This window comes from Gymnoscopelus braueri (genome assembly GCF_963280865.1).
Source record: "Gymnoscopelus braueri genome assembly, chromosome: 4".
NCBI lineage: Eukaryota > Metazoa > Chordata > Actinopteri > Myctophiformes > Myctophidae > Gymnoscopelus > Gymnoscopelus braueri.
The window spans coordinates 27,833,256-27,858,308 of NC_137605.1; the positions used below are offsets into that span (position 1 = coordinate 27,833,256).

Consider the following 25,053-nt stretch of genomic DNA (forward strand, 5'->3'; position numbering starts at 1 on the left):
TGTTTGTATATGTGTGTGTGTGTGTGTGTGTGTGTGTGTGTGTGTGTGTGTGGGTGTGTGTGTGTGTGTGTGTGCGTGTGCGTGTGCGTGTGCGTGTGCGTGTGTGTGTGTGTGTGTGTGTGTGTGTGTGTGTGTGTGTGTGTGTGTGTGTGTGTGTGTGTGTGTGTGTGTGTGTGCGTGTGTGTGCGTGCGTGCGTGTGTGTGCACACGCGCGTGTGTGTGCGCGCGTGTGTGCGTGCCGTGCAGGTACACATGACTGTGTGTGTGTGTGTGTGTGTGTGTGTGTGTGTGTGTGTGTGTGTGTGTGTGTGTGTGTGTGTGTGTGTGTGTGTGTGTGTGTGTGTGTGTGTGTGTGTGTGTGTGTGTGTGTGTGTCTGTGTGATTAATCACTTAAGTATTTTTTCTTTTATATGTCTTGTCATAAAAAAACAACTGTTGTTGAACTATGCTGTATGACTATATCCTAGACCAAAATGCACTCGGAATTCGCTCATGTTGCATATGTGTGCCCTCCTACTTACTGTAGGAGGGCACACATATTTGTTAGACCATGAGTGCGTGTATTTTGCAGAAGAATGTAAATTGATGTAACCATTATCAGCAGCATTAACGTGCCTCTGGTTTGGCACCTTTCCTCTTCCGTCTGTTTGTTGTGCTTCCAGACGTTTATTGTTCTTTCCGATGAGAAGCTTGGCCACCTCACTTAGTCCATGCCTCATGGAGCTTAGGACCTGGACAGGGATTCATTCGATAAGAAACCACTTATACATTATATAAATTGTGTGAAAGTCTTAGGTATCACTTACAACATTTGAAAAGGGTGCATTATCGAAAGATATATCAATGTGCATTTGTACCTACAGTACAGTAAAATGCCTAGAAAATAGTAAGAGATATCTACAAATTGGCTTTCATTCAAAAATCCACACTAAAAGAAGTGCAGTGTATCCAACAAACACAATTTGTTTGCGGGTGGGAAGCCAGCAGGATTTTATCCTTGTTGCTGCACTAGCAACTCCTACTGGTTGGTTGGTCAGGGTGCCTGTCCATAGGGGAGGGGAACTGGGGGAGATACTGTGAGCGTCCTCTCACGTTACGCTATACCATTGAAATTCCTCACTGTCAGGTGAAAAGAAGCACTGGGGAATGGTGTATTAGAGGAGGTGTGCAGTTGTTTCCTCCTTCCCCAAGCTAACTGGAGGTTGACAGCTACAGGGATCACAGTACACATGGGGGGAATTAGCACTAATTGAATTGGGGAGAACTTTTTAAATAAATAAATACAAAATAAACTAGAAAAAGTGCTCCTCGGAGCACAGGTCTCCGCCAGGTCAGGTACGTTATTGTGGCCTCCTGGTGGCGCTATAATAGGCCAATGTGAAAAGGGTGCCATTTCTTCTTAGGCCTTTCACGGCAATTGGACACTGCATTCATGATTTGAGGCATTTTGTTCCAAAAATGTGTTTTGCTAAATTAGACCTGCTGGTGGCGCTATAACAGGCCAATGTGAAATGGGTGGCATTTCTTCCTCGGTCTAGTGGGAATGTGCGTGTGAAATTTCACGGAAATTGCAAGCTGCGTTCATGATTTCAGGCATTTTGTTCAAAGCGTGCAAACTTTGGAAGCCAACCGTAGCCAATCAGGATGGAATATGGGAAATCGGACAGATCCGGGTTGATCACATGACTATAGAGATACTGTGTACCAATTTGCATGACGTTTGGATAAAATCTGTAGGAGTAATGTAAAAAAATTGGTTTTGCACAAATCGGCCTCCTGGGGGCGCTATAACAGGCCCATGTGAAAAATTTGGGGCAGACCCTTACAGATCTGTAATTGTGCAAATGGTTCCACTCTCCGAGTTATGGGGTCCTTGAAATTGAAACGTTTGAGAACCACTGACTTAGTGCATACTGTTTGTGTGTAATCATTTGTGCATGCAGGTCATCGGAAACCTAGGTCCTCTGGAGTTGATCCTCAACACCCCCAGTCACCACAGAGTACACCATGGTAAGATAAGTTCTAATTCACTCAATGTCTTTCCATTAAAGTAAATCAATTTTTGTCAGAAATGTGTCATTTTGAATCACTAAAACATTACATTAACAGGGCGGAACCTTTATTGCATCGACAAGAACTACGGGGGAGCGTTGATCATATGGGACCGATTGTTTGGTAAGAATGATAATGAATATTAGTAGTATACATCAATACGGTTATGGTGTCCTGTACTCAGTTAGAAAATGCAGATAATGCACATACAAATGCTCTGTAAGTGTGCTGCAAATGTAATCATAAAGTTAAAGCCTTGTGTTTCATGCCAATAGCCAGCAGGTTTGCTCACACTATTATACCACTGTCTCCTCAGGTACCTTTGCTCCAGAGACAGACAAAGTGGTGTACGGCTTGGTGTTTCCCATCAGAACCTTCGAAATCCTACACGTTCAGGTTGGTTTCCCAACTTTCCCACGGCGGTGACATCACTGCCACTGGGCCACTTGGTCAAGCAGCTAGCCTCCATCCCTCTGTATGGTACTCTGAGTGTAAACACCTGTGAGAGCAGCGATAGATGAGGCGTGAGCTCATATTTCCCCTGCTGGCGGACCAACCATTTTGTAACCATAACATTATTACTCTACTTTAAACAAACTGCCCAGCTGAGGTGAAGGAGGCCAATAAAATGAAATGCCAGGGAGGTAGTTGTTTGATTATTTTCGCTGCCCTCACCCTTGGCACGGTACGGTATATGAGCAATGTCCCCTTACCCACGAATGCCAAACATTTCCACTCAAGATTAATTAAGGCTGCAATCATTAACATTGATATGAGAAATGCAGCATTGTGTTGTGTAGCGCTCAGGTTTTTAAGTTTCCATCTGTGAAACATTTATGTTTTGTTTAAGTAGAGCAAATATTTCAAATATTTTTTCACATATATTGAAAAAAAGAGCACAACCCCATCAATTTGCATGCAGATTCATTTTTGACAAACAAGTCAGATCTAACTACCCTATACTTTATTGTTGATGTCTAAATACTTTCCATATTTTCATTTTCAGTTTGCCTACTATCGCTATCTGTGGAGAAAATCCCGTAAATATGAGACAATCATCCATAAGCTGTCAACCTTCCTCAAGGGGCCAAGCTGGTCACCTGGTAAACAGCGACTGGGAGATCACAAAGAAGTTCCCAAAGTAAGTAAAGTTTGAATCATGCTTAGTTGCATGCCGGTGCCATGCACTGAAAATAGCTGATCCACAAGCTCACAGCGCATCGCCCTGTTACAGGTTGTCAGCTTGTAGATCTCTTATTTTTGGTGCACGACACTGGCGCGCAACTAAGTATAAATCAGGCTTAAAAGCACTTTCTCTGGCCTTGTGTATTTCAATATGAGAACCTCCAACCTATCATTTTGACACGTTCAAATCACAACCCAAATGACTCAGCGGTTTCACATATTCTGCCATTTTTACAAGGACCCACCATGACAAATAAATCTGGTGAGCCTTTGTAGAGGGAACACAATATGCTCTTTTTCACCCGACTTTAAATACAGTCTGCGGGATCAAAAAGGCATGCAATGGTGTGTGTGTGTGTGTGTGTGTGTGTGTGTGTGTGTGTGTGTGTGTGCGTGCGCGTGCGCGTGTGCGTGTGCGTGTGTGTGTGTGTGTGTGTGTGTGTGTGTGTGTGCGCGCGCGCACTGGTGTGACTGTGCATGTACTCAAGTGCATGTGTATGTGCTGGTGTGGCTGCATGTGCATGTGTATGTGCATTCTGTGTTAGCAGAGTGAATTATAGGCTCTAAATGAGTGCCCCAGTGGTTAGCTTTGAAATAGCACTGATGGTGGCACATATGTAGCTCCATCATACTACACACACACGCACACGCACACACGCACACGCAGACGCACACACACACACACACACACACACACACACGCACACGCACACGCACACGCACACGCACACACACACACACACACACACACACACACACACACACACACACAAAAGCTCTCCCCTTTGCCTTTACAATTAAATTTGCCCCTTAAACTCAGCGGGGGGATTCTGAGCATGTGGGGGGGAGCTGGAATCTGACTGAAATATCTTGAAAGACTTGCCATTGTAGTCCCAGAGAGGGGCGTGTGTTGATATCTGTTGATGAAGGAAAGAAAGAAAGAAAAGGGAGAGGAGTGAAAGGGTAAGTAAAGGGAAACAGGGTTGGATGTGTTTCAGCTTTTGAGACTAAGCAGAGCTGTGTGCTGGAATGCCTTACGGGGTTTGGGATATGTGGGGAACCCACATGTGCTTTAATAACCCAGGATCCTGGGAAAGACCCTGAATGAAAAACCAAGGATCTCTTGATCGGATATCATGTTTATTTGTTTATTTATTGATTGATTCGATGATTGATATTGTTATCTGTTTGTAATCTGTTGTCAGGGCATCATGGCTATGGACATGGCATTGAGAGTGTATATGCGTTTGTGTATCGGGGTAGCATTTAAAAGGGGGACGTGTAGAGGCCAAAGGTTGAAGGTTGAAAGTCCATTATTGGAGTTCATGATGCTGGAAGCACATGTTTCTGTGCCTTAAGTTTATTGATCTGAACTGAATGCTGTATATTTATAAAGTTTGTATTTTAGTTTGTTTTATTAATTACCGGTATGCCATTTGCTGTTTTGTGACCACAGTATATTTACTCAAACGTGAATCTATACTCATTCCATTTTCCCTGTTCAGGTGACTGGAAAGGAGATCCCCCATGAGAGCAGCTGGCCAGTGACTTTACAGATCTACGTATTCACGCATTTCTTCCTGGTGTTTGGGCTGTACCTTGATGTGTTTGAGTCCAAAACGGTACGTACAGTATCTGGTACAGTACACTAGGTCTAGGAGAACAACAATTGACAAAAAAAAGTTATTTTTGTCAAATTCAAGTCTCACAATGATGTCCTTTGTCCGCAACTTAGTATACAAATCTAGTAAACCGTATTTCTTTCTCGGGAGGGCTTATGCCTTTCACACATTTGTTTGTCTCAATCATGATGGCACATTTAAGCGCCATTTTGTTTGTGGCTGGTCCATGGTCAGGCTGAGTCCTCCATTTAGCCGGTAGGAAAAAAGTAGCTCTTTCTAACATCATGACAGAATGACTGATTGGCATTCCTCTTTAGAACAACTTTTGTCTATTATTTTCCATTCTGTGAGCCAAAAGACCCCCTTTCTCCCTCTCAAAGAAAAAAAAAAGGTCTTTTCAACAGTTATCTTTGGAAGCCTTGTTTCCCTAGGCATAGTTTTGGTTAGCCAAGAAAGTACTGTCCCACCCAGCCTCTTCAAACTTCCAAATAAAATGGCCTGTCTTCTTCTACCTCTGTGGTGATCCCACACTTGTGGTCCTCACCTCTACGTTGGCCGTGGTTGAGGGTTCCCCCTCCTTCTCAGCGAATGAAACAGCAGCAACAGCTGGTGGTCCAACAACGAACACAAACGCCCTAATTGTCGAGTCAACCATTTCCCAACCCAAATAGCCTTCAGGATGCAGCAATCAGGACTTGGAGGGGAAAATAACAAAGTGAGCCGTCTGGCCCGACAATAAATCATGTCACCGTATGTATTTATATCCACATGTTCGCTAGCCACTTATTTAGCCTGACAATTGATGATACACTGCGGGACAATTTATGGGCTTAGCGCTAATTCGAAGCCATGAAAACATTTCTATTTCAAACAAGTGGAGCTACACTGCAATTACATCATTGGAAGGCCAACGTGTACATTTTATTATACTGTAGGTCGGATGAACAGTAACTATTGAAGACAGAGGAGGAAATTGTCCAAGTCGAGCCTTCTGAGCCTAGCTAAACTTTGCTTCTTCATGGACATCGTCATAATAATGACGCTGATAATGGTCCAAATAAAAAATGTAATCTGCCAAGCCTCGAGGGACTTAAGAAACAATAACACAATCCATCTATTTCTTTGGTCACCACACCACCACCAGATGTTAACTTTCATCTCTGCTCACTGCTGTTATTGCTGTAATTTGACACGCCGCCAAAATTAAAAATTATCACGCTGAAAGAAGCATGAAAACGTTTCCCTTCCATTTCTTTTAGCATGTGAATATTACTTCTTTCCACCTGATGACAGCAAATGAATTTGGAAAGATATTCCCTAAAGGATTTCTGTTAGCGTCTGGGGTCTGTTCCCTTGGGGTAACAGATAGTCAAACTAAAGATCATGTGACAAAACACACTGTCTGGCCTACTGTGCCCCCAGGGTTAGAAGACATGGATAGGTTCACATAACCCTTGATGCTAAAATAATTCCTCCAGTCATTATACCTCTTGCTAAAAATAATTGTATCTATAGCCTTTGAACTTTAATGTCACTTAACTGCTGAACAGTCAACTGTAATGATTTTTTATGGTTTAGGGTGACTTGCGTCCCCTGTAATGGAAACAGTTTGACAGCCGGACGAAACTGTCTTATTGAGTCACAGAACCATAACCATACCAGCTCACTCCATTCCCATGCGTGGGCTCAAAGAATATGATTCATATGAGGCTCGTGGATTACAATTCTTGGGTAAAGCACAAAGAAATACTACTTTATTGCATCCTGTTGATAGGCAGATCCTCTATTTACTATATATGGCCTGCTGAGTATGTAGCGCACATGGGCTGTCACTGGGGTTTGGTTGTGAGAGTCTTTATTGAGTGCAGTAGAGATGTAAACCGAAGTTGACAGACCACGGCATCCTCAGGAGAGACCAAACATTCAACTGCTGCCTTCAGCCAAGACCTTACAGTAGATTGGCCATGGATGGAATATGGATTGGACTGTACTTCACATACAGCATTCATCACCACCACGTATGCACATGCGCACGCACGCATGCGGTGTGTGTGTGTGTGTGTGTGTGTGTGTGTGTGTGTGTGTGTGTGTGTGTGTGTGTGTGTGTGTGTGTGTGTGTGTGTGTGTGTGTGTCTGTGTCTGTGTATATTATCAGCATTTATGTACTGACGTTTCTTTCTTCTTACGTGTGAGAAAGATAGAGATCAAGAGATAGGCTGTGAGTGTGACAGTGTGTGTGTGCGTGTGTGCGTGTGCGTGTGCGTGTGCGTGTGTGTGTGTGTGTGTGTGTGTGTGTGTGTGTGTGTGTGCGCGCGCGCGCGCGCGTGCGCGAGCGCACGCTGTCCACACTGACCGCAAACAGCTGATAGGTCAGTGTGGATATGCATGGGACCAGCTTTCTCACGTTGATTGCCTTGGCTCTGTTCAAGGCTATCTGTATTCAAACTCTTCCACTGTGGTCAAATCCCTTGTCAAGACGCATCTGAAATGATTAGTGCTCCTATGTAAACTGGGCTTGTCAGTGTAAAGAAAGAGATAGAGTGCAACACCACGGGACGTGTGCCAATGCGCTCATGCTGAAGGTCAGGCTTGTTTGCGTTGGCATTTTCGCGTATGTTCGAACAAAACTGTGGTTTATGGCTTCTCTCCCAGTGGGCTCTCCTGCAATTGTAACTTAACCAACCATGGTATTGATTTAAGGTTTAGATTCTAATGTATTTTCTCCCCATAGCCGTTTCTCATGCTGTGTAAATGTATCTTTTTCATAGATGCTGTCCCAGGTTACCATCCTGGTGATGATCGGCTACATCCTGCTCACTCTCACCTCCATGGGTTTCATTATTGACCAGAGGTACCGTCATTCAATCACGTTTTTATTAATTAACCTATATTTGTATTATTCATTATTTTTTTTATTCAAATCTTTCTTTTGTTGACAGTAGGAAAGCAGAGCAAATAGTGAGAGAAGGTTGTTGTGGTAAATATTGATGCGATACTGTACAACAGCGCTTGCACACTGGCTATTATATCGTTGCTGTCGAGTAGACACCTCTTATCTCCATATTTTACGTTTTTATGGGTTTTTTTCTCTGTAAATTGATGCCCTACTTCAGTGGTTCTCAACCAGTGGTCCACGGACCACCAGTGGTCCTTGAGGGGGCTCCAGGTGGTCCCCAGCTAAATGTTGGAGAGTTGGTAACCAAATGAACCCTTAGTAGATCTTTAACTATTGAGAGTGTAAAATTAAACCAAATGGACCCTTTGGTTTCATTTTACGCTCTCAAGAGTTAAATTATTGTTAAACATCTGCATTACTTAACTCTTTCACTGCCAAGAGTATTTTCAAAAAGTACTCCCCCAGTGCCAGCAATTTGCGTGTTTTTTTATTTTTTAATTTTTCATTCAAATAAATTATCTGATTGCAGTTTTAAACCCATACGACAGTTCTACCAGTAGAGAGCAGCAAATCGACACATTGATCACCTCGTTGACTCGCTCGCCCCCTCCCAAACAGGCTTACGTCACATCCGGTCATTAACCGGATGTGACTTTTTCGACAATCGCTGATCGGGCTAAATTACGATGTGATACACGACTACGATGACTGATCGTCACCCAGACCAAAGAGAATAGAAGTAGACCTCTCCGTTCGTTTTTTATACCGTGTGAAAAACCGTGACTTTCCCTATTCTGGCCAAAAATGACCGCAGAAAAAAAATGAGAACCGGAAACGGAATCTGCGTCATGAAACCGGAACCCAATGAGTCTGAAGGAATCAGAAAGCGAAAGTGATCATGAAAAATAAACAGAATAACTCGGGGCTTGGCACTGAGAGAGTTAATTAAATAATTGTTGTTTTGATCAACTACAGTGTCACGCGAAAGAAAATAGTAGATGTACGAAGCTCAAAATGCATCGCGATGTGATGCATTTTGAGCTTGTATTTGTTGTATCCTGAAAAGTAACAGTTTGGGACATATGAGGTTTCCACCCGACAGCAAAGATATTGTACCAGTTATGTAGCCCCGGAACTGACCTGCTGATACATTATCTCACTCCTGTCACTCGCCATGAAGTGGCAGGGGTTAAATCTCTTTGAACTCAATCAGCTCTGCAAATTGAAAATGCTTCCATTTAATAATGGATTATTCCGATCACGCTGTTACTGTGAATGTGTCCTTGGAATAAAGGTCAGAAGATGAACTAAGAGGATTGAGATGAAATGTTCTCTGAGTGCGGTGGTGGAAAAAGTACTCTGATTTTTCACTTAAGTAAAGGTAGCAATGAGTATCACAATGTAGAAATACTCTGTTAAGTGAAAGTACTTGTAACTCAAAATGTAATTTGAGTGAAAGTACGAAAGTATTGGCACCAAAATATACTAAAGTACCAAAAGTAAAAGTATAGCCCAGTCATCATGAATGTGCTATTTAATTTTTTTTTCCAAATTCATAATTTGTCCAACTTACACAGCTCACAGAGCTTGAGCTTTTAGATCAGCTATTCTTAATAGATGAAGTATAAATTAGGGCTCAAGTGGTTATGTTATGTATGTTATGTAATAATAATCAGTGTTGGGTAACGTAAGTTAACGTTACTTTTAAAAGTAACTCGTTACATTACAGGTTTACTGCCATTAAAAAGTATTCCGTTACATTACAGGATTACCTTCTGAGAAAAGTAACTTGTTAGATTATTTTTGTGTTAACGCCAATTAAAACCCACCTGCGAGGGAGTTTGGTAAACATAAAATCAAGAGTGCAGCCTACCCAGGAGTGATCACCAGTGTTGTGGAGCTGTGCTGGGCTTCACCATGGCTAATTTGCATTGACGTTCTCCCCCTTTCATCAATAAATCAAAAAATATTGTGAATACTTCCACGGCTGTACTAAAGGGCAACCTCTCCGTCTTCTCTCAATCTCTGCCATGTCGCACACGTGCGACACATTAATGTAAGCGAGACCAGTAATACCGTCAGCCGTGTGTCACACCAAAAGTGGTGACCCATTGAATAGGGTAGAATGATTACGCAATCACCACAGACTGCAAGGCATCGGTCACCGACATCCGTGCAAGTCTTCGTTGACTGAGACAAGCTTGTCCTTTTATCAGGAAACAGCCCAAATGTGTCCTTTTCCTTTGTGGCAACAGAAAGAACAGGGAAATATAGGTCTTAAATGTAACGAAGTAACACCATTATTTTAGAAAAGGTAACTAAGTAACCCAGTACTCTAATTGCAAAACTAACACGTGAGGTTACTCCGTTACCCCAAAAAGTATTCCGTTACAGTAAAGGCGTTACTTGTAATGCCGTTACCCCCAACAATGATAATAATCTAAATCTACAAAGTAACAAGTACGTTGTCAAATAATTGTAGTGGAGTAAAAAGTACAAGATTTGCCTCTGAGATGTAGTGGAGTAGAAGTATAAAGTATTGCAAAGTTCAAGAAAAATTTAAGTAACTCAAAATGTACTTTCCACCACTGACTGAGTGTTGATGGTGTTCTGTGTTCCAGGCCAGGGGCAGCCATCTTGGAGATGATGCGGTGTGTTGTCATGGTGATGATGCAGCGTTACGGTTACATGAAGCCCCTCCTACCATCACTGGCTGTGCCGATAGAGGTAAGAGAATCCACTGGGAATTAGATAAGAAAACAGCATACACATGGCGGATGCTTTTATCCAAAGGACCATGAGTGCATACATTTAGTTTTTACAGTTTACATTTGGTGTTTTTGCATGATTTTGATGCAGATTGCTTCTCATTGCGACGCGTTGTGAACTTCGGCTGTTTTTGCTATATAATATATTGGGCTTAAGTGCTTAAAGAGTATTATGCTGTACAATATATTATATAGCTACTGTATGTACATATTATGTATCACCGACAAAGAGAGTGAAAGAGCTCTATACAGTGTCCAAATACAGTGAACTAATCATTGTAGCCTCACATCGCAGTAACAGGTGGATATGTGTGCATGCGTGTGTGCGTGACATGTATGCCTCCAACTGCATGACAGTTCTCTCACTTTGCCACTACTTAGTGTATATGATTGTTTTACTCATGCAGGCTTTAAAAAAAAAAACTGAATTAGTAAATTTACAAAAGTTTCGGTCCAGTGATATTTATGTAAATGTTTTATTTAGAGTAGCCATTGGCACTGCTTGCCACTGCTTGTTGTACCCTAGTGGCTCCAGTGAGGAGCCCCCACCGGGAGGACGTAGTGCCTCATTACTCCTAATTATGCACCCCTAATGTCATGTGTGTGTGTTCCGTTCCGTGTATGCACAAACGTGTTTGCGGTTGTAGTGTGGGAGTGCGGCCTGTAGGGGTCTCCCATGAAGCCAGCAGGCCTGTGTCTCCCAGCAGGCAGTGAGTTAGAGCTCAGGTAGAAGACTGAGGAGATGATGAGAGGTGGCTGGCATGGTGGCATGGTGACCTAAAACTCCCACAGTGACTTGTTTTCATTTCAATATCATGATAATTAGAAAAATAAACTTATTTTTATAAAGCACTTTTCAAGACAGCAGCTGTTACAAATTTACATCATGAAAAAGAATTACAATGTAGCCTTACGAATTTATAGTGTAAATTAAAAGAGTAAGAAATTCAAAAGAAAATGATTGGCACACAAAGGTGTTCATGGTCAAAGTGGCCTCATTAGCAGTGGGGAAACTATAATACTAGTGTATAGAACTACTATGTGTGTACATGTATGTGCATGTGGTGTGCGAGAGTGAGTGGGCTCTAGGTCGTGTGATGTATGGGACCAGATGCACGGCCCAATTGACCATAAAATTGCCGTGCCTTTCTGGCACTCGCAGCTGAGCTGTAGATCGCGGCTCGGCGGCTGACCTCTCATTATGTGCCCTCCTCCCACCCAACCACTTTCTCCCCCCCCCCCTCTCTCTCTCTCTCTCTCTCTCTCTCTCTCTCTCTCTCTCTCTCTCTCTCCCTCTTTTCCTCCCCGCCTTTGCCACCTCAGCCAGTGTGAACGAAAGCAACACTTCTGGAAGCAATTAATGCTGTCTGCCGCTAACTAGCGCTGGCTGATGAGATTTGCACGTGAGCGCTGAATCGCTCCTTTTATTGTCCCTACTCCACATCTGCAGCGCTCAGGTGTTCAAGATGACTCTCTTAGTAATATTTGTTTTTGTTTTGTTTATTATCATGAAATGAATTATTGCATCATGCTTGACAAAAAAATGCATATCATGTCTTGATTTATGCAGCACGTGCCACATGGCAGTGTTTCACTGACAGCATCATTGTCTCATGTACCCCCATTTCCTTGAATGAATCATTAGGCTTCATTTCAAGTCGTGGTATATCAGCTGAATCAGTTGAATAAATGTCACCCATGCAGGTGGAGCTCATTGAAACCTCTAACGGTTTTCATAAAATGGTTCCTGACGTATTTGCCCCTTTAGCTTTCTACTATGGCAATGTGCAGAATAGGGGGGGGGCGGGGAAATCCCCAAACCTGAGTGTACATTAATGATATATGGTCTTGACGTGTGAGGTGAACGGCCAACTTTTTGTAGCAGAGCGGGACCTGTTTTGAAGTCGCGCCAATCAATTAACAGTGACTTGAAACGGAGGGGGGGGGGGGGGGCGAAATACACATTTAATTGTATTCAGGCCCATGCGACTGTATATGAGAAGAGACTACAGAAAAATGACTAGAAAAAAACGAGGTTGGTTTGTGGTCCTTAAAAGCCAGCGGTGTGATATACAGCACCCTTAAAGCTCACAGCGGTATTTATAGTGGCTCTGGAGATTTCCCTTGTAAAGCTGCAGGCTTGACCTGCAAACCAGGGCTGCCTCTCTCGCTCCCAGCCACCACACTCACCCACCCACGCCCAGCGTCTGTGTGGCAGACATGGAAGGCCATGGCGGTTCAGACGGGATGATGCTGGTGCTAGTGTGTGTAATTTTAAAAGCTGTGTAGAGGACAGGGTGGGTGGTGGGTGTTTTTTTTTTTCTTCTTTTTTGTTCTTGTGTGCACGCACGTCTGTGCTTGGGGACAGAATGCTTCAAAGTGTAGTGGAGGAGTAAGTAGGGCTGGGCAAATAACTGAAATATATCGAAACCGATATTTAGAACCAAATAACCGACTTACAACCAAAACAAATCGACACATAAAATTAGATATTTTATAATCAAGTAATTTGATTATTCTGATTAACCACTATTTGCCAGACCCAAGGGGTCGTCGGGCTTACATGAGGCTTTGTACCTGTTTCGTCCATACATGGGCATGGTCACTTTGTTTATGGTAATGTATGAGTCATAGTGACATGCCTATATATGGGCGTATCAGGTTTGTTTATGGTTATGTCTGAGTTTAGCGATGTGGCCGTGGTCCTGCCTGCATGTGGGCGTATCGGGTTTGTTCATGGTTGTGTCAGAGTGACGTGGCCGTTGTCAGCCCACCCGCCCGCCGGCCTGCCCTCCCTTTAGCCAATGTTGATATAGGATTAATTGTGGAAAGGTTTGAAATAATTGTGATACTGATTTGAAGTCATATCGCCCAGCCGTAGGAACAAGTGTGAGTGAATTAGGTAGTTTATGTGTAGCTTATTTGTGCGTGCCGTGCATCCACCCATTCATACATTTGTGAAAGTGCATGTCAGTGCATGCTGTGTGTATGTTCATAGGCTTTGTGATTTTGTGTGTTGTGTATGTTGTGAGTATCAGAGAGGGCATGTTGTTTAGCTTAGCTTGTAGTCAGTAAACTCTTATGGGTCAATTAACACTGGATTTTACTGTGTAATGATGTAACATAGTTTTAGTTGTACTGCCATGCATGTTCCTGATTTGCTTGAATGAAAGGACAGAAGTGCTGTGGACCAGAACTGTATGTTGCAATAATATCCAGAGTGTTAAAAACTGACCAACTGTCAATTTTTTACCCATATGGTTGAAAATGGACTTTTCAGGACTGTTCATTTTATGAGACTGTAAAATGGACTATTCTGATTTTGTTGTGTAACACTGAAGTCACAGTAATTTAAAAGAGAGCTCTAAAAAGTACAACTGTTTAAAGCATACCTGTCTTTGGTCATCAATGTTGTTATGGAGACTGAAGCACTATTACATTGGCTGAAATCCTTGTTTGCACAGTCAGTGGCAGCCTCATACAGTATAAGTCTTTATTAATACATTATTTAATGCATTGACACTGTACAGCTCTGTACACCAACTGGACATCATTTGTACTGCAGAACATGTGTCATTTAACTATTAGTACAGACCATTTATCTTTGATGACCAAAAAGAGAGAGCAAGTGTAGAGAACATAAATGTAGCTTTTTATTAGATAGGAGAGCGTAGAGACAGGAAGCTGAGGGAAGAGAGTTAGAATGGCATGATGCAACACAGATCTCTGGCTGGAATCAAACCAGGGTCTTCTCAGTTACGTGCGCTATCCGATCATCTACTGACACCCCCTGTTTAGCTTTCCAAATAATTCCTTTTGGCGAATGGAAGCATAGTCATAGATGTCTGCACACTGTGTTTTACTATATTATAGCGTCCCTGGGTGTGACACTTCAGCTTGAAAGGCTCCCAGCATGCCGCGGGGTGTGCCAGCACTTATTGTTTTATTGTTGCGTTAATTTGGTTTGTTATTTGATTTAGAGACTGGTTTTGCTTTGTTTATTGTGATTGATGCTGTTGTTTGATGTCTGTTGTTCCATTTGGCCGTTTGTTTTCATGTGTGTAGGTTTGGTTATGAAACTATGGGTGATAGGTGTAGCTGTGGTGGGGCAGGGAACCCCCTTTCTGTGGCAATGCGTTGCGGAGTGGTGCCGTGTTGAAACCACCTTCTTTATGAAAGCTGCAAATAAAAACGTTTCCTAGATCAAGAGGTTGCCATGCCTCTCAAAATTGGCATTACTGTATAAAAGAGAACCCGTGCAAGCTGTAGCCTATTGCTAAGTCCCATTGAAATGTACAGTTTTCAACTGAAGTGTATACCAGTCTATGATTATCTTTTTCGTGTTCAACTTCCAAGGGAAAGATAAATACCATTGTGACCAAAAAAAAAAAAAAAAAAACAGAGAGGCCAGAACAATATTATCAAGTTCATGTCCAACACAAAAGCTTCACCTCACTGCGCAGAGGCCCTTATCTCCAACACAACACCTGACTGGTCTGCAAAAACGATGACTCCCACCCAAACCACCTATACCCCCCTTTACCCCTTCCAGTCATTGTCAGAACTCTCCAACCCTGAACACTGAGATAAGACCGCTATCAGTGGGAGGTTTTTGTTATGTGTAAACGTTGTTTTCCATGAGCGCAGATCTCAGGTGCGAGAGGTTAGTGTCCTTTTCTGTGGCAGGAATGCATGGTAGCAAAGGAGCACTGCTGAGGTTAACGGGATCGTGTGCGGCTATGGAAACTCGGTGAGCATGACATCATCTGAAAGCTCGCAGGAATGGAAAGGAAAGGAAATCTCCTCTCGTGGCGAACGTGGAGCGATTTGAAGAAGAAAAAAAATTGTGCTGGATAGGACTGCTGTGTGAGAGTAAACAATTTGGCGGTCGACAGTACACGGTGTGAAATATTATCACTCAATGTGCAGGGGATCATGTCCGTCAAAGTGTAAGCACTTGGTTTATGTTGTCAAACCTGCTGCCAGGGAAAACTATGGAAGTCTACCACCGATTGGTCTTTAGGGAATTTTCCATCAGTATTTGGTTCTGGGGCTTTGCTTAGTTCACTTCTTAGGACAAGGTTTACTTTCTTTTGAACTGAAATGATTGCATCTTCTTACAGTAATTGTGATTTAGTTTATTACATGGCCTCAGGGCCTGCATGTGACCGTAAAACGAATCTGGTATTTACTCCTCTCCCCTCTTGAAATGCGCATAAATCAGATTTCATACGGCAGTAATAATGCTCTCAGAAGAAGTCTGCTCACAATTTCACAACATTAGAAATGATGACATAATATTTTATAATGTATATAACTATGCACAAGTCAAGAAAGACTGGCCATAAAATATGCCAGTGTGACACAGCATGAAAGCTTAGCATATTCATTTATCAAGCTTTGGTTCTGTGGAATACATTTAAACCTTTTAACACTTGGTTACATATTTTCTCTCTCTCTCTCTCTCTCTCTCTCTCTCTCTCTCTCTCTCTCTCTCTCTCTCTCTCTCTCTCTTTCTCTCTCTCTAAATTGCTCGATCACTTGTCTGATACTGTTGTAAAGAGAAATCTTTTCTGGCTCTTTTCCTGGTAATCTCATATGGAGTGAGATGGTAAATGTCTAGTGGTTTTGCTGTGATTTGAGCGCACGTACCGGACTTGCAAGTTTGAACTGAAGACAGGCTGAGGTTGCAGAATTGGGAACAGGCGTTGACATGTGGACCAATCCTTTAAAAGTTTATTCTCCGCTCTGACCACAAATCATCTTCCTCCATGTGCACTAGCGTGGGCGCATGCCTTAGAAGCGGCGGCAGTAGCCTCGTAGATAAATAAGCAGGACTGTGATCAGAGGGGTCTCTGCGATATGTGAATGATAAACTGTCTCCCCTTAGTAACTACTTTCAAGGTGCCTTTGAGCACAGCGCTTAACCACTTAAACCCAATGTACTTAATTGACCAGGGTTCAGGGCTCTATGCGAGGTCCGCTGCTTTTCCCCTCTTCACCGGAAAAAAGCAGATCTACAAGCTCACAATGTGCAGTTGTGAGCTTGAACAGCTTGTACATCTGCTATTTTAGGGTCTAGGGTCCAAGTGCTTAACACCCTGTAGACTCTAGAGGAGCCGAATTGCCAACAGCAGGGCGCTGTGGGAGTACTGGCTGGAATATGACTCAATGATTTCAGTGCACAGTCAAATCCAGAGTGTTAAAACTGCTTAGACCCAGGTGTCAGGTGCTTTGTAAGACAAAACACCAGGGTACCTACTATTTGACAAGTACTACTGCCTGAAGGTTATAAGCGCATTATCTCCCCTGCCAAGCGGGGATGACTTCTTGGAACAGTGGTAGAAATGTGGTCTCTCGTGCAGGAGACCGGCAGTCATTTAAGCCAGATAGGACCTAAAAGTTATGGATTTCAAAATGAAGCCTTACAGGTCTCAGAGTTGAAGGAGGATGTCGCTGAAAAAAAAAAAAGCCGGTCAACATTCCCTGGGTAAATGTTCTAAAAGAGGAAGTGGAGGAGGTAGAAACAGACCTGGAGGTGAAACAGGGGTGGGAGGTTACATGTCCCAGGGGACTCATCTGTCTGTGCTCTCACTCTGAGGTATCTAATTGAACACATTCACAGAAGACACAGTTGTCCACCACTCTGCCTCTCTTCTCATAGCACCACACCTATGTACCTAACAGCAGGGCAGGGGGCTTGATTTTGCAGAAATCACCCCCCACCCCTGACTTCTTTTCCTCCCCATCGCATTTCTGGATTCGTGCCCTCTACCGTTGCTTCCAACTTTCCGCCGGCTAGCTAGTGCGCTCTCCACGAAGTTGTCCGCCAGCGGGGCCACCCAGGGAATTGTGGTTATTAGAGAGGTGTAGACTTCTCCTATTGAGGCTGAATTCAAGCCAAGCTCACGGGGTCTAAAGTGAATTATAAGAGATATTGAATGTGGAATGTGCCTTATGATTTATTTCGTTTTTTGTTCGTTTTTTTTTCATGCTATGATTTTCAGTGCCTTCTTAACAAGGCACAATTTAGTTCTTTATGTAATTTTGTGGTGATCTATTGACCCCCTGAAGAGGAAATGAGTATTTTCACCTTTACGGCTGGTTGGGATTGAATATCTAACTCAGGGAACTTCAGCAGCAGAAGATGCTATGGAATAGTGTAGGATCAGACCTGGATCCTTCCACATGCAAAAGCGTGTGTATATGTATAGGTATATATATACATAATGTTTTACAGTTAGGTGCAGACTGCAGAGCTTAGAGTTTAGTCTCTATTTGCTGTAGTGTTGTACTGTATAGTGTATAATGTATTGATGCCTGTTTAAACTGAATGCTCGATATTGAAGCTGTAACGTTATTCCGAATTGACTCATATATTTATTTATTTATTAATAGAAGCGTTACTTTCAAACAGATTCTTGCCACCCGTCAGAAAATGGCCCTTTCATCCATCTCCAGCCTGGCTCATGTCACATAAAGTTTCATAAACAGGATGTATTTGATATTTAATCCACAATACATTTAAAGCACATTCACTCAGTTATCTGAGCGTCCATCCTTCTTATCAAAGTCAGGATGACAGTAATGATTGGAAAATATCCAGTTGGATTGCATCAATTTCAATTACATTTGTATTGTTTATTATTATAACATTATAACTATATATATATGTATATAGTTATATATATATTATTCATTTATGTTTTCACCTAGACATTTATCACAATCTGAACTTTAGTCGGAACAGTTTATAATTTATTTCATGACTCATATTCTTTTATTTATTTATATATGTACAAGTCTGTCTCAAACTAGAAAAACAAACAAAACGAACAAAACAAAAACAATATATTCTCTTTTGACAGAAAATGACAGACCTCTTTGTGTTTATTACTTGCCATGATTTCTTGTTTTTTGTTGTGTGTGCAAAAAAGTAATAACGATATTTGTTATAAAAAACAAAACAATATATTCTCTGTTCTCTTGAACTCGAGAGAACATTCTCCCCAAGTTAACTTAACGAGAACATTCTTCCCAAGAATGCAAGTACGTTGTGCTTGGTGTAGAGAAATGGCACTTGACGGCTCTGCTTGGCTCTGCTAGATATCCTGTGATACAAACTACTGCCACCTCCTGGTATGGAGAGTTATTTTTTATCTGTTAGCGCAGAACAGCAGCATCAGCTGAGTGGCAGCTGTAGTCCTTGTGGTGTGTTCCAGTGCAACTTTTACCAGAGACGTAAGGTGACACAAGCAATCTGATCAGTCGCCGTTTGTTAGTTCTTGCTTGGTGTGTCAGGGCCTGTAGTGTTAGGACTGCCCCCTTAACCCCTGCCCACTTGAACCCTAGTGTCCCTATTCTGGTTTATTATTCTGTTTTACATTTTGCCAGAGAGACTAATAGACCTTTCTATATAACATAATATTGTTGAATCGTCATATTGAACTGCCAAATCCAATATTTTCCTAAGGAAATTCTGAGTCAGATACAGCACTATAGATGTAGAATAAGACGCTAAAACTGATCTCTATAGCAGCTATTGCAAACAGTTAGATCTCAGGAGGACTAGCCACTGTGTTAAAATTGCAACATCACCAGACTCCCTAATGTTTTGATACACTTCCACTGCACTGTTGCTGCTAGTGCAGCACATATGTTACGTCTGGCTGTGCGTCTATGTGTGGGAGTGTGGCGGGGATATTTCTCATGGCTGTGCTACAAAGCAGGCACCAGACTGGGCTCTCTGGTGAGACATTAAGCTGCTTAGTGTGTCCTTCCTCTGGGTCTGCCCAAAGAACTCAGCATATAGACTGTATATACGTATCTGCTTGTAATGAACAGACAGGAAGTACAACTTGCACAGGGGAGAGCAGTGCGTGCGTGCGTGCGTGCGTGCGTGCGTGCGTGCGTGCGTGTTGTATGTGAAAGTGTGCATGTGTGTATTTTCACACCTGGCTTGTGCATATTCATTTGTATGTGTACACTTTATACAGCATGCTGGTATACAGACGCATAAAGCATTATCTGTTTTGTGTGTTACCCTACCTACATGGAGTTGGACCTTAGAGATGTATGCCAAATACCATATTATTCACAACACATTTTATAGTTTGTTCTCGTCTATTTCAGGGCATGATAGCTTGGACCTGTCATTTAGGAGAGTACAATCAGAGCCAGAGAATTCCGATAATCTAAAAGCACTTTAATGCACTTTTCTTTGATCTGATTGTACTGCCTCCTATGTGGTAGGCAGTACAGTGGTTCCCAAACGCCAAACGGTGTGCCGAGGTACAGGACACTGGTGTGCCATGAGACAAGTGTACGAGTGCTTTGGGATTCACATTATTATTGCAATAGGGGAGAACGGGATAAGATGAACCACTTTTTACTTATGTTGACCTCTAGGCAAGGAAAAATGAGATGGAAGTAAAATCTAAACATCTACTAAAACGTCAAGATGTCTTCTATCAATTGAAATTATGAGTGTGCATCTATGACAAATGGTTGTAAAAATATGGGTTCTCAAAAAAAAGTGGTCATGTGGTTCAACTTGCCCCAGGTAAGGGGTAAGTTGATCCTAGTCAACGGGTAAATTTACCCATATGATATTTTGCATTTTCAAGTTTAAACTTGAACAAATAATGTATTCACGTATCAACAATAATTTAATAACACATTTCCCTTTTGCAAATAGTCTTATTTATTTTCTTAATGGTATTTAAACAATATAAAACCAATTAAATAATGTTTGTTATTCAGAACCTTTTAATATTTGCAATTGTTAATACAATATTGAAAGCTTCTCTTAAATGAGTGTATTCATCCAAATGAAAGGTCATACAGCATAATTTGTATTAAGACATAATACAAAATATGAATGGTGATTAATATTAGGATAATTGGTTCAATTTACCCCAAGGCATTTGGTTCATCTTGCCCCATGGCCACCATTTTGACCTAACCTGGCTAGCTTAATGCTTCAGGCTAATCTTTAGCTAAATGATTCACATGGTTTTATACATTGGAATATCACCAACATGCATGATATATAAGTTTCAACCTGGGTACATTTGCTTTAAAATAAAAATCATTATACCAGAAAAGTAAAAATTTAACTTTGACCAGCAAAAAACACTTTTTTTGTGTAGAAATATGCTTATCACTTTGCCCATGTTCTCTCAACTTCACAGCCAGGTGGAAATTATGGATGTGTCCTGATTTTAAGGTCACATGACAACTCATGTGTATAGTTTTAAAGATACAGGGGGTGGTTCAACTTACCCAGAGGTTCATCTTACCCCGTTCTCCCCTACACAACTCAATGCAAAAAGTTATGCTTTATTCTATAATATACTGTACCTGTATATCAGTATTTGCGCACACTCATTTCCAATACAGAGACAAATTCTTTACCCTAAAAAAATCGTATTTCAATATATTAAAATAACACACACGCACGCACACACACTTTGTGGATAGGCTATTCTCGCTATGAATGCAGGTGTGTCTTCAGATTTTGACTTGTCCATTAAAAAGTTTTGAAATCACGGTGGTAGTATAGAAGCAGACCTGAAACCAACACTAAAAAATACCATTTGACCCAGGCCTGGTCTACTGTAGGCAGCCATATGGACGGGGAACTCTGGAAACATCCCATTACAGGTCATATATCACAGGGCTGACAGCAGCCATTCTGCCTTGTTTTCATTTCAATCATGAGTGCAGCTGCTTTGGAGAGCACTGGGGGCTCTGCCATGTTAACCCGCTACAGCCTGGAAGGCTTAGCATAGGCTTCCATAAGAGAGATTTGATGAGGTTCAATCCAAATGCACCGTTACGTCATGCATTTTCTTTTAGGCAAATGTTGTCCTATTTAATGTCAGGTTTGGATGCCCCTCTTTTCAGCTCGGCTGGGCACTCCAACGGACACAGTTGGCAGTGTTTGTGGGTGAGAAGCGGGTAAGGGAAATGCGACTTTGTCACTGCACTAGTGACTCCTACTGGTTGGTCAGGGTGCCTGTTCAGCGGTTAGGGAAACTGGGGATTTGCTGTCAAGTTAGAAGAAGTGGATGGTGGCTCCATGTGCATCAGAGGAGGCATGTGGTTGTCCACACCCTCCCCATGCCAACAGAGGGGGTTGACAGTGAACACAGCACATTTAGCAATGACAATGAGAGAGTGAAAGAAACTAGCCCAAATTCTGCTCGCATCCATCTACACTAGGGTGCGTGTTCTATATATTTGTTACAGAATGTATTACAGCACTCATTTGGGAAACAGGAATTGATCTGCCTCAAAGCTAAGCCTTAAATCTTAGTCCGATTGGCTACATGCACCCCTTCATGTACTACATTTCCCCTTTATGCCACATGTGGACCCAGCAGCAGTCAATTAGGGTTCATACTTTTCACCTGGATTTACCTGCTCTGTTTTTTTAACTGGAAAAAGCAAGTGGGCATAATTATGTGTACTCTTTGATTTGGTGTTTGTGATATCTGAGCTTACAATTATATCATAGCTGGATGCTCTGTCCACTCTGCCTCTCTTCATCCACCTGAAACAAACGTAAAATCATGGGAAACATACAAAAACCACATGTGATTGATTTGTCTTATTGGTGCCCTTAACAAACTACCCTCTCTCTCCAAATCAGAACAAAGTGAGTGTGAGGCGATTTGTTGAGATTCCTACTTTAGGAGCTGGTGTTCTCTGGTTGTAGCGCTTATTTGCAGATCATCGAACCCGCTTCCTTCCACGGTGTAATCTGTCCCACATGGATTTCCTACCTAGTCCATTAAAATGTAGCTCAGTGGAGCCAATGGGGGAAGATGGGAACTGGAAAAGAAAGAGAAAGAAAAAGACTTCCCTTCCCCTCAGCATGCTTTGATAGAAATATCTGTCAGACTTTGGTCCGTTGGAGTGTAAGGTGATTTGCGAGGTTCTTCCGAGACTGTTATGTGCTCTTGATCCCAATCCATCTCGGAGATGGGCACGACACAACTTCACGTCTGTGTAATCTGTAGGTGCTACATCGCCAAAAAAAAAGAAAAGAATGCTTCTTTTGATACTTGGCACTATTTCTCTACTCCCATCAGTTGCTCCCTGCCTTCTACAGTATGTTTTTTTGTGTGTGTGTCCTGCACTCCCATCCTCTTTTTCTCTCTGTGGGGAACATGTTGCCAGAACAGGTAGTGAGAGGCGGAAAGCAGAGGGGGGGGAGAGGAGAGGAGGAGAAGGAGGAGGGCACATTCCAGTCCGTGTTGTGATCTCGTTCTCTCTGTCTCTTGCCTTCTGCTCCTCTCTCTTTCCCTCCCACTCTTAACTTCTGTCTCTCTCTCACTCTCTCACTCTCACCCTACATCCCTTCCCCTTCGCGTTCTCTCTCTCTCTCTCAGAGGAAAACAGCTGTGGCGTCCAGGAGAAAACATTGCTTTTTTCCCATCAGGCTTTTTTGCCTGTGATGGACAGGGGTCTGGTTTTGGCTAGCTTTGCAAGGTAGGATGCAGTTTATGGCCCAGAACACAGCTGGGGGTGGAGGGTAGGGCCGTTTTTTCGCAAGCCCCTTTTGCTGAATAGCATGGTCCCCTATGGTGGTGACCCCTCAACCCTGATGTGAGACCATCATGGGAGATGACTTTGCCCCACTCCTTAACCTTTTGGAGTCAACTTTTCACTATGATTCTATGGTCCAACTACTAAGTATGGAAGCCTGCTTCCGCTACCGAGTGACAAAAATAAAAAAAGGCTAGATTTGTGACTTTTTCTCTCTCACAAATTTGACGTACATCAGCATTCATCAGAGTTTTTTTTCTCTCAGAATAGCGGGATAAGCAATGTTGAGAAAGTAAGCTATACTGTAAGTCTGTGGTTCACAGTTTAGGTTCCGGGTACCCCCAAGGGTTTGAGGGGGTTCCAGGGGATCCCCAGCTAAATGATTGATATTTGGGAACCGAATGGACCCTTTTGGGGATGTAACCCAGAGAGTTGGTTCCTTATGGGCCTATTTGTTTCATTTGTACAATCTCAGAGTTAAATTAACCCTGGGGAATTTACAGTAGATGGTGCTCTATAGAAGAGAAAAAAATCATATCAAATGGGGGTCTGTGGTCTAATGCATATCAAACTGAGGGTCCTTGACATTAAAAAGGTTTAGAAACACTGCTATAACAGCATTTCTTTGTATTTTTACTCAGTAGTGGAAATGACTGAATGTGTTTTCTTAGTTTTTGTTAGCCAGCTGACAGATGGGCAGATTTTCATGAAACATGGTTGAAAATGATCATCAGTTGGCTGTCCTGAAGAGATTATTAACTTTTGGATCAAAAAGGCCAATGTTCACAGTCACCATCAACGTCTTGGTCAACATTACATAATTGGCCATATCTCAAGAATGGAGACATGTAGAACAAAATATTTAGGTGTGCAGTCTGAAACCTAATTTATGCTCTGAGAATAGCAGACCTATACAAGCTCACAACGAGTTGTGAGCTTGTAGTTCTGCTATTCGTGTCGTGCGACAAAGTATGAATCAGGCTTTACTGAAAGGTTCACCATCCACAAGCTGAACATGAGCACTTGCTGATTACTCATTTGACCCTACATCCTATTTGTAAGTCCAACATAATTTATTGCAGGTAGTGCTATGCAAACAGTAGCTATATTTTGGGTACCTCCGATGGCCAACAGTATGCACAGGGGTTGGCTCAAGCCTTGTTGTTTTAGACACATCCGATAAACCATAGGAACATCTTGTTCCATTGCAGGAAGCATTTGAAGACGGCAGCATTTTGAGACTGTGACAGTGGTGGGCAAAGTACTCAACCCCAGTACTTCAGTCTAAAGTACTGTATATAGCAGATACTCCTGATCAAGTATTACTCAACTATGAGTGAAAGTTGATTCTTAAGTACAAATTACAAAGTGCAATGCGTTGCTGTATTGGAATACATTTTAGACATACTGTAATAGACATTTTCAAGAAGTTTTACCAAAATAGCAATAATAGTGAAAATAGCCCATCTACTACTAGATTTACAAGATCTACAAACTACAAACTCAGATAGACAGATCTACAAACAGATGTAGACAGATCTACAAACTCACAACGCCTCGCAACGAGAGGCATTGTGAGCTTGTAGATCGTCTATTTCCAAAATGTTTGCCTCTTTCTTATATTATTTGACCAATATTTGACCAGATTGTATACTACAGTTTGTTGATTCCTTTTAATGCAGTAATTGTCTTTTTCTTTTCTTTCTTTTTTTGTTGGAGGTATTAAATAGGTCTTAAAAGTCCTTAAATTGTCACTTCACTGTCGACAGGTTGAGAACCACTGTGCTATGGTAAACTTAAAGCATAAGATCCTCCTAAAACCCCATGCTTGTTTTTTTTTGTCTCCAGGCCTTTGTCTCCCTCTCTCTGCTTTACTGGGGCTTGCAGAACTTCTCTCAGCTGGTCAGCATCAAGAAGAAGTCCAACTGAGTGAAGAGTGGGCCTCCAATCGACCACACCGTAAAATCCTCAGTGT

At 42.2% G+C, this 25,053-nt stretch overlaps 1 protein-coding gene across 1 annotated transcript in view; it reads left to right on the forward strand.

The window, feature by feature from the left end:
* agmo (alkylglycerol monooxygenase) overlaps window positions 1-25,015 on the forward strand; it is a gene marked incomplete at its 5' end in the record, with an annotated part of 45,616 nt that extends 20,601 nt beyond the window's left edge. The window contains 8 exons of the mRNA XM_080425857.1: window positions 1,944-2,010; window positions 2,110-2,175; window positions 2,369-2,448; window positions 3,059-3,193; window positions 4,743-4,859; window positions 7,628-7,710; window positions 10,377-10,482; window positions 24,927-25,015. Of these exons, the coding sequence (XP_080281983.1) occupies window positions 1,944-2,010; window positions 2,110-2,175; window positions 2,369-2,448; window positions 3,059-3,193; window positions 4,743-4,859; window positions 7,628-7,710; window positions 10,377-10,482; window positions 24,927-25,007 (735 nt within the window). The 3' untranslated portion in view covers window positions 25,008-25,015. The remainder of the gene's footprint in view (window positions 1-1,943; window positions 2,011-2,109; window positions 2,176-2,368; window positions 2,449-3,058; window positions 3,194-4,742; window positions 4,860-7,627; window positions 7,711-10,376; window positions 10,483-24,926) is intronic.
* Window positions 25,016-25,053: the final 38 nt, after the last annotated feature.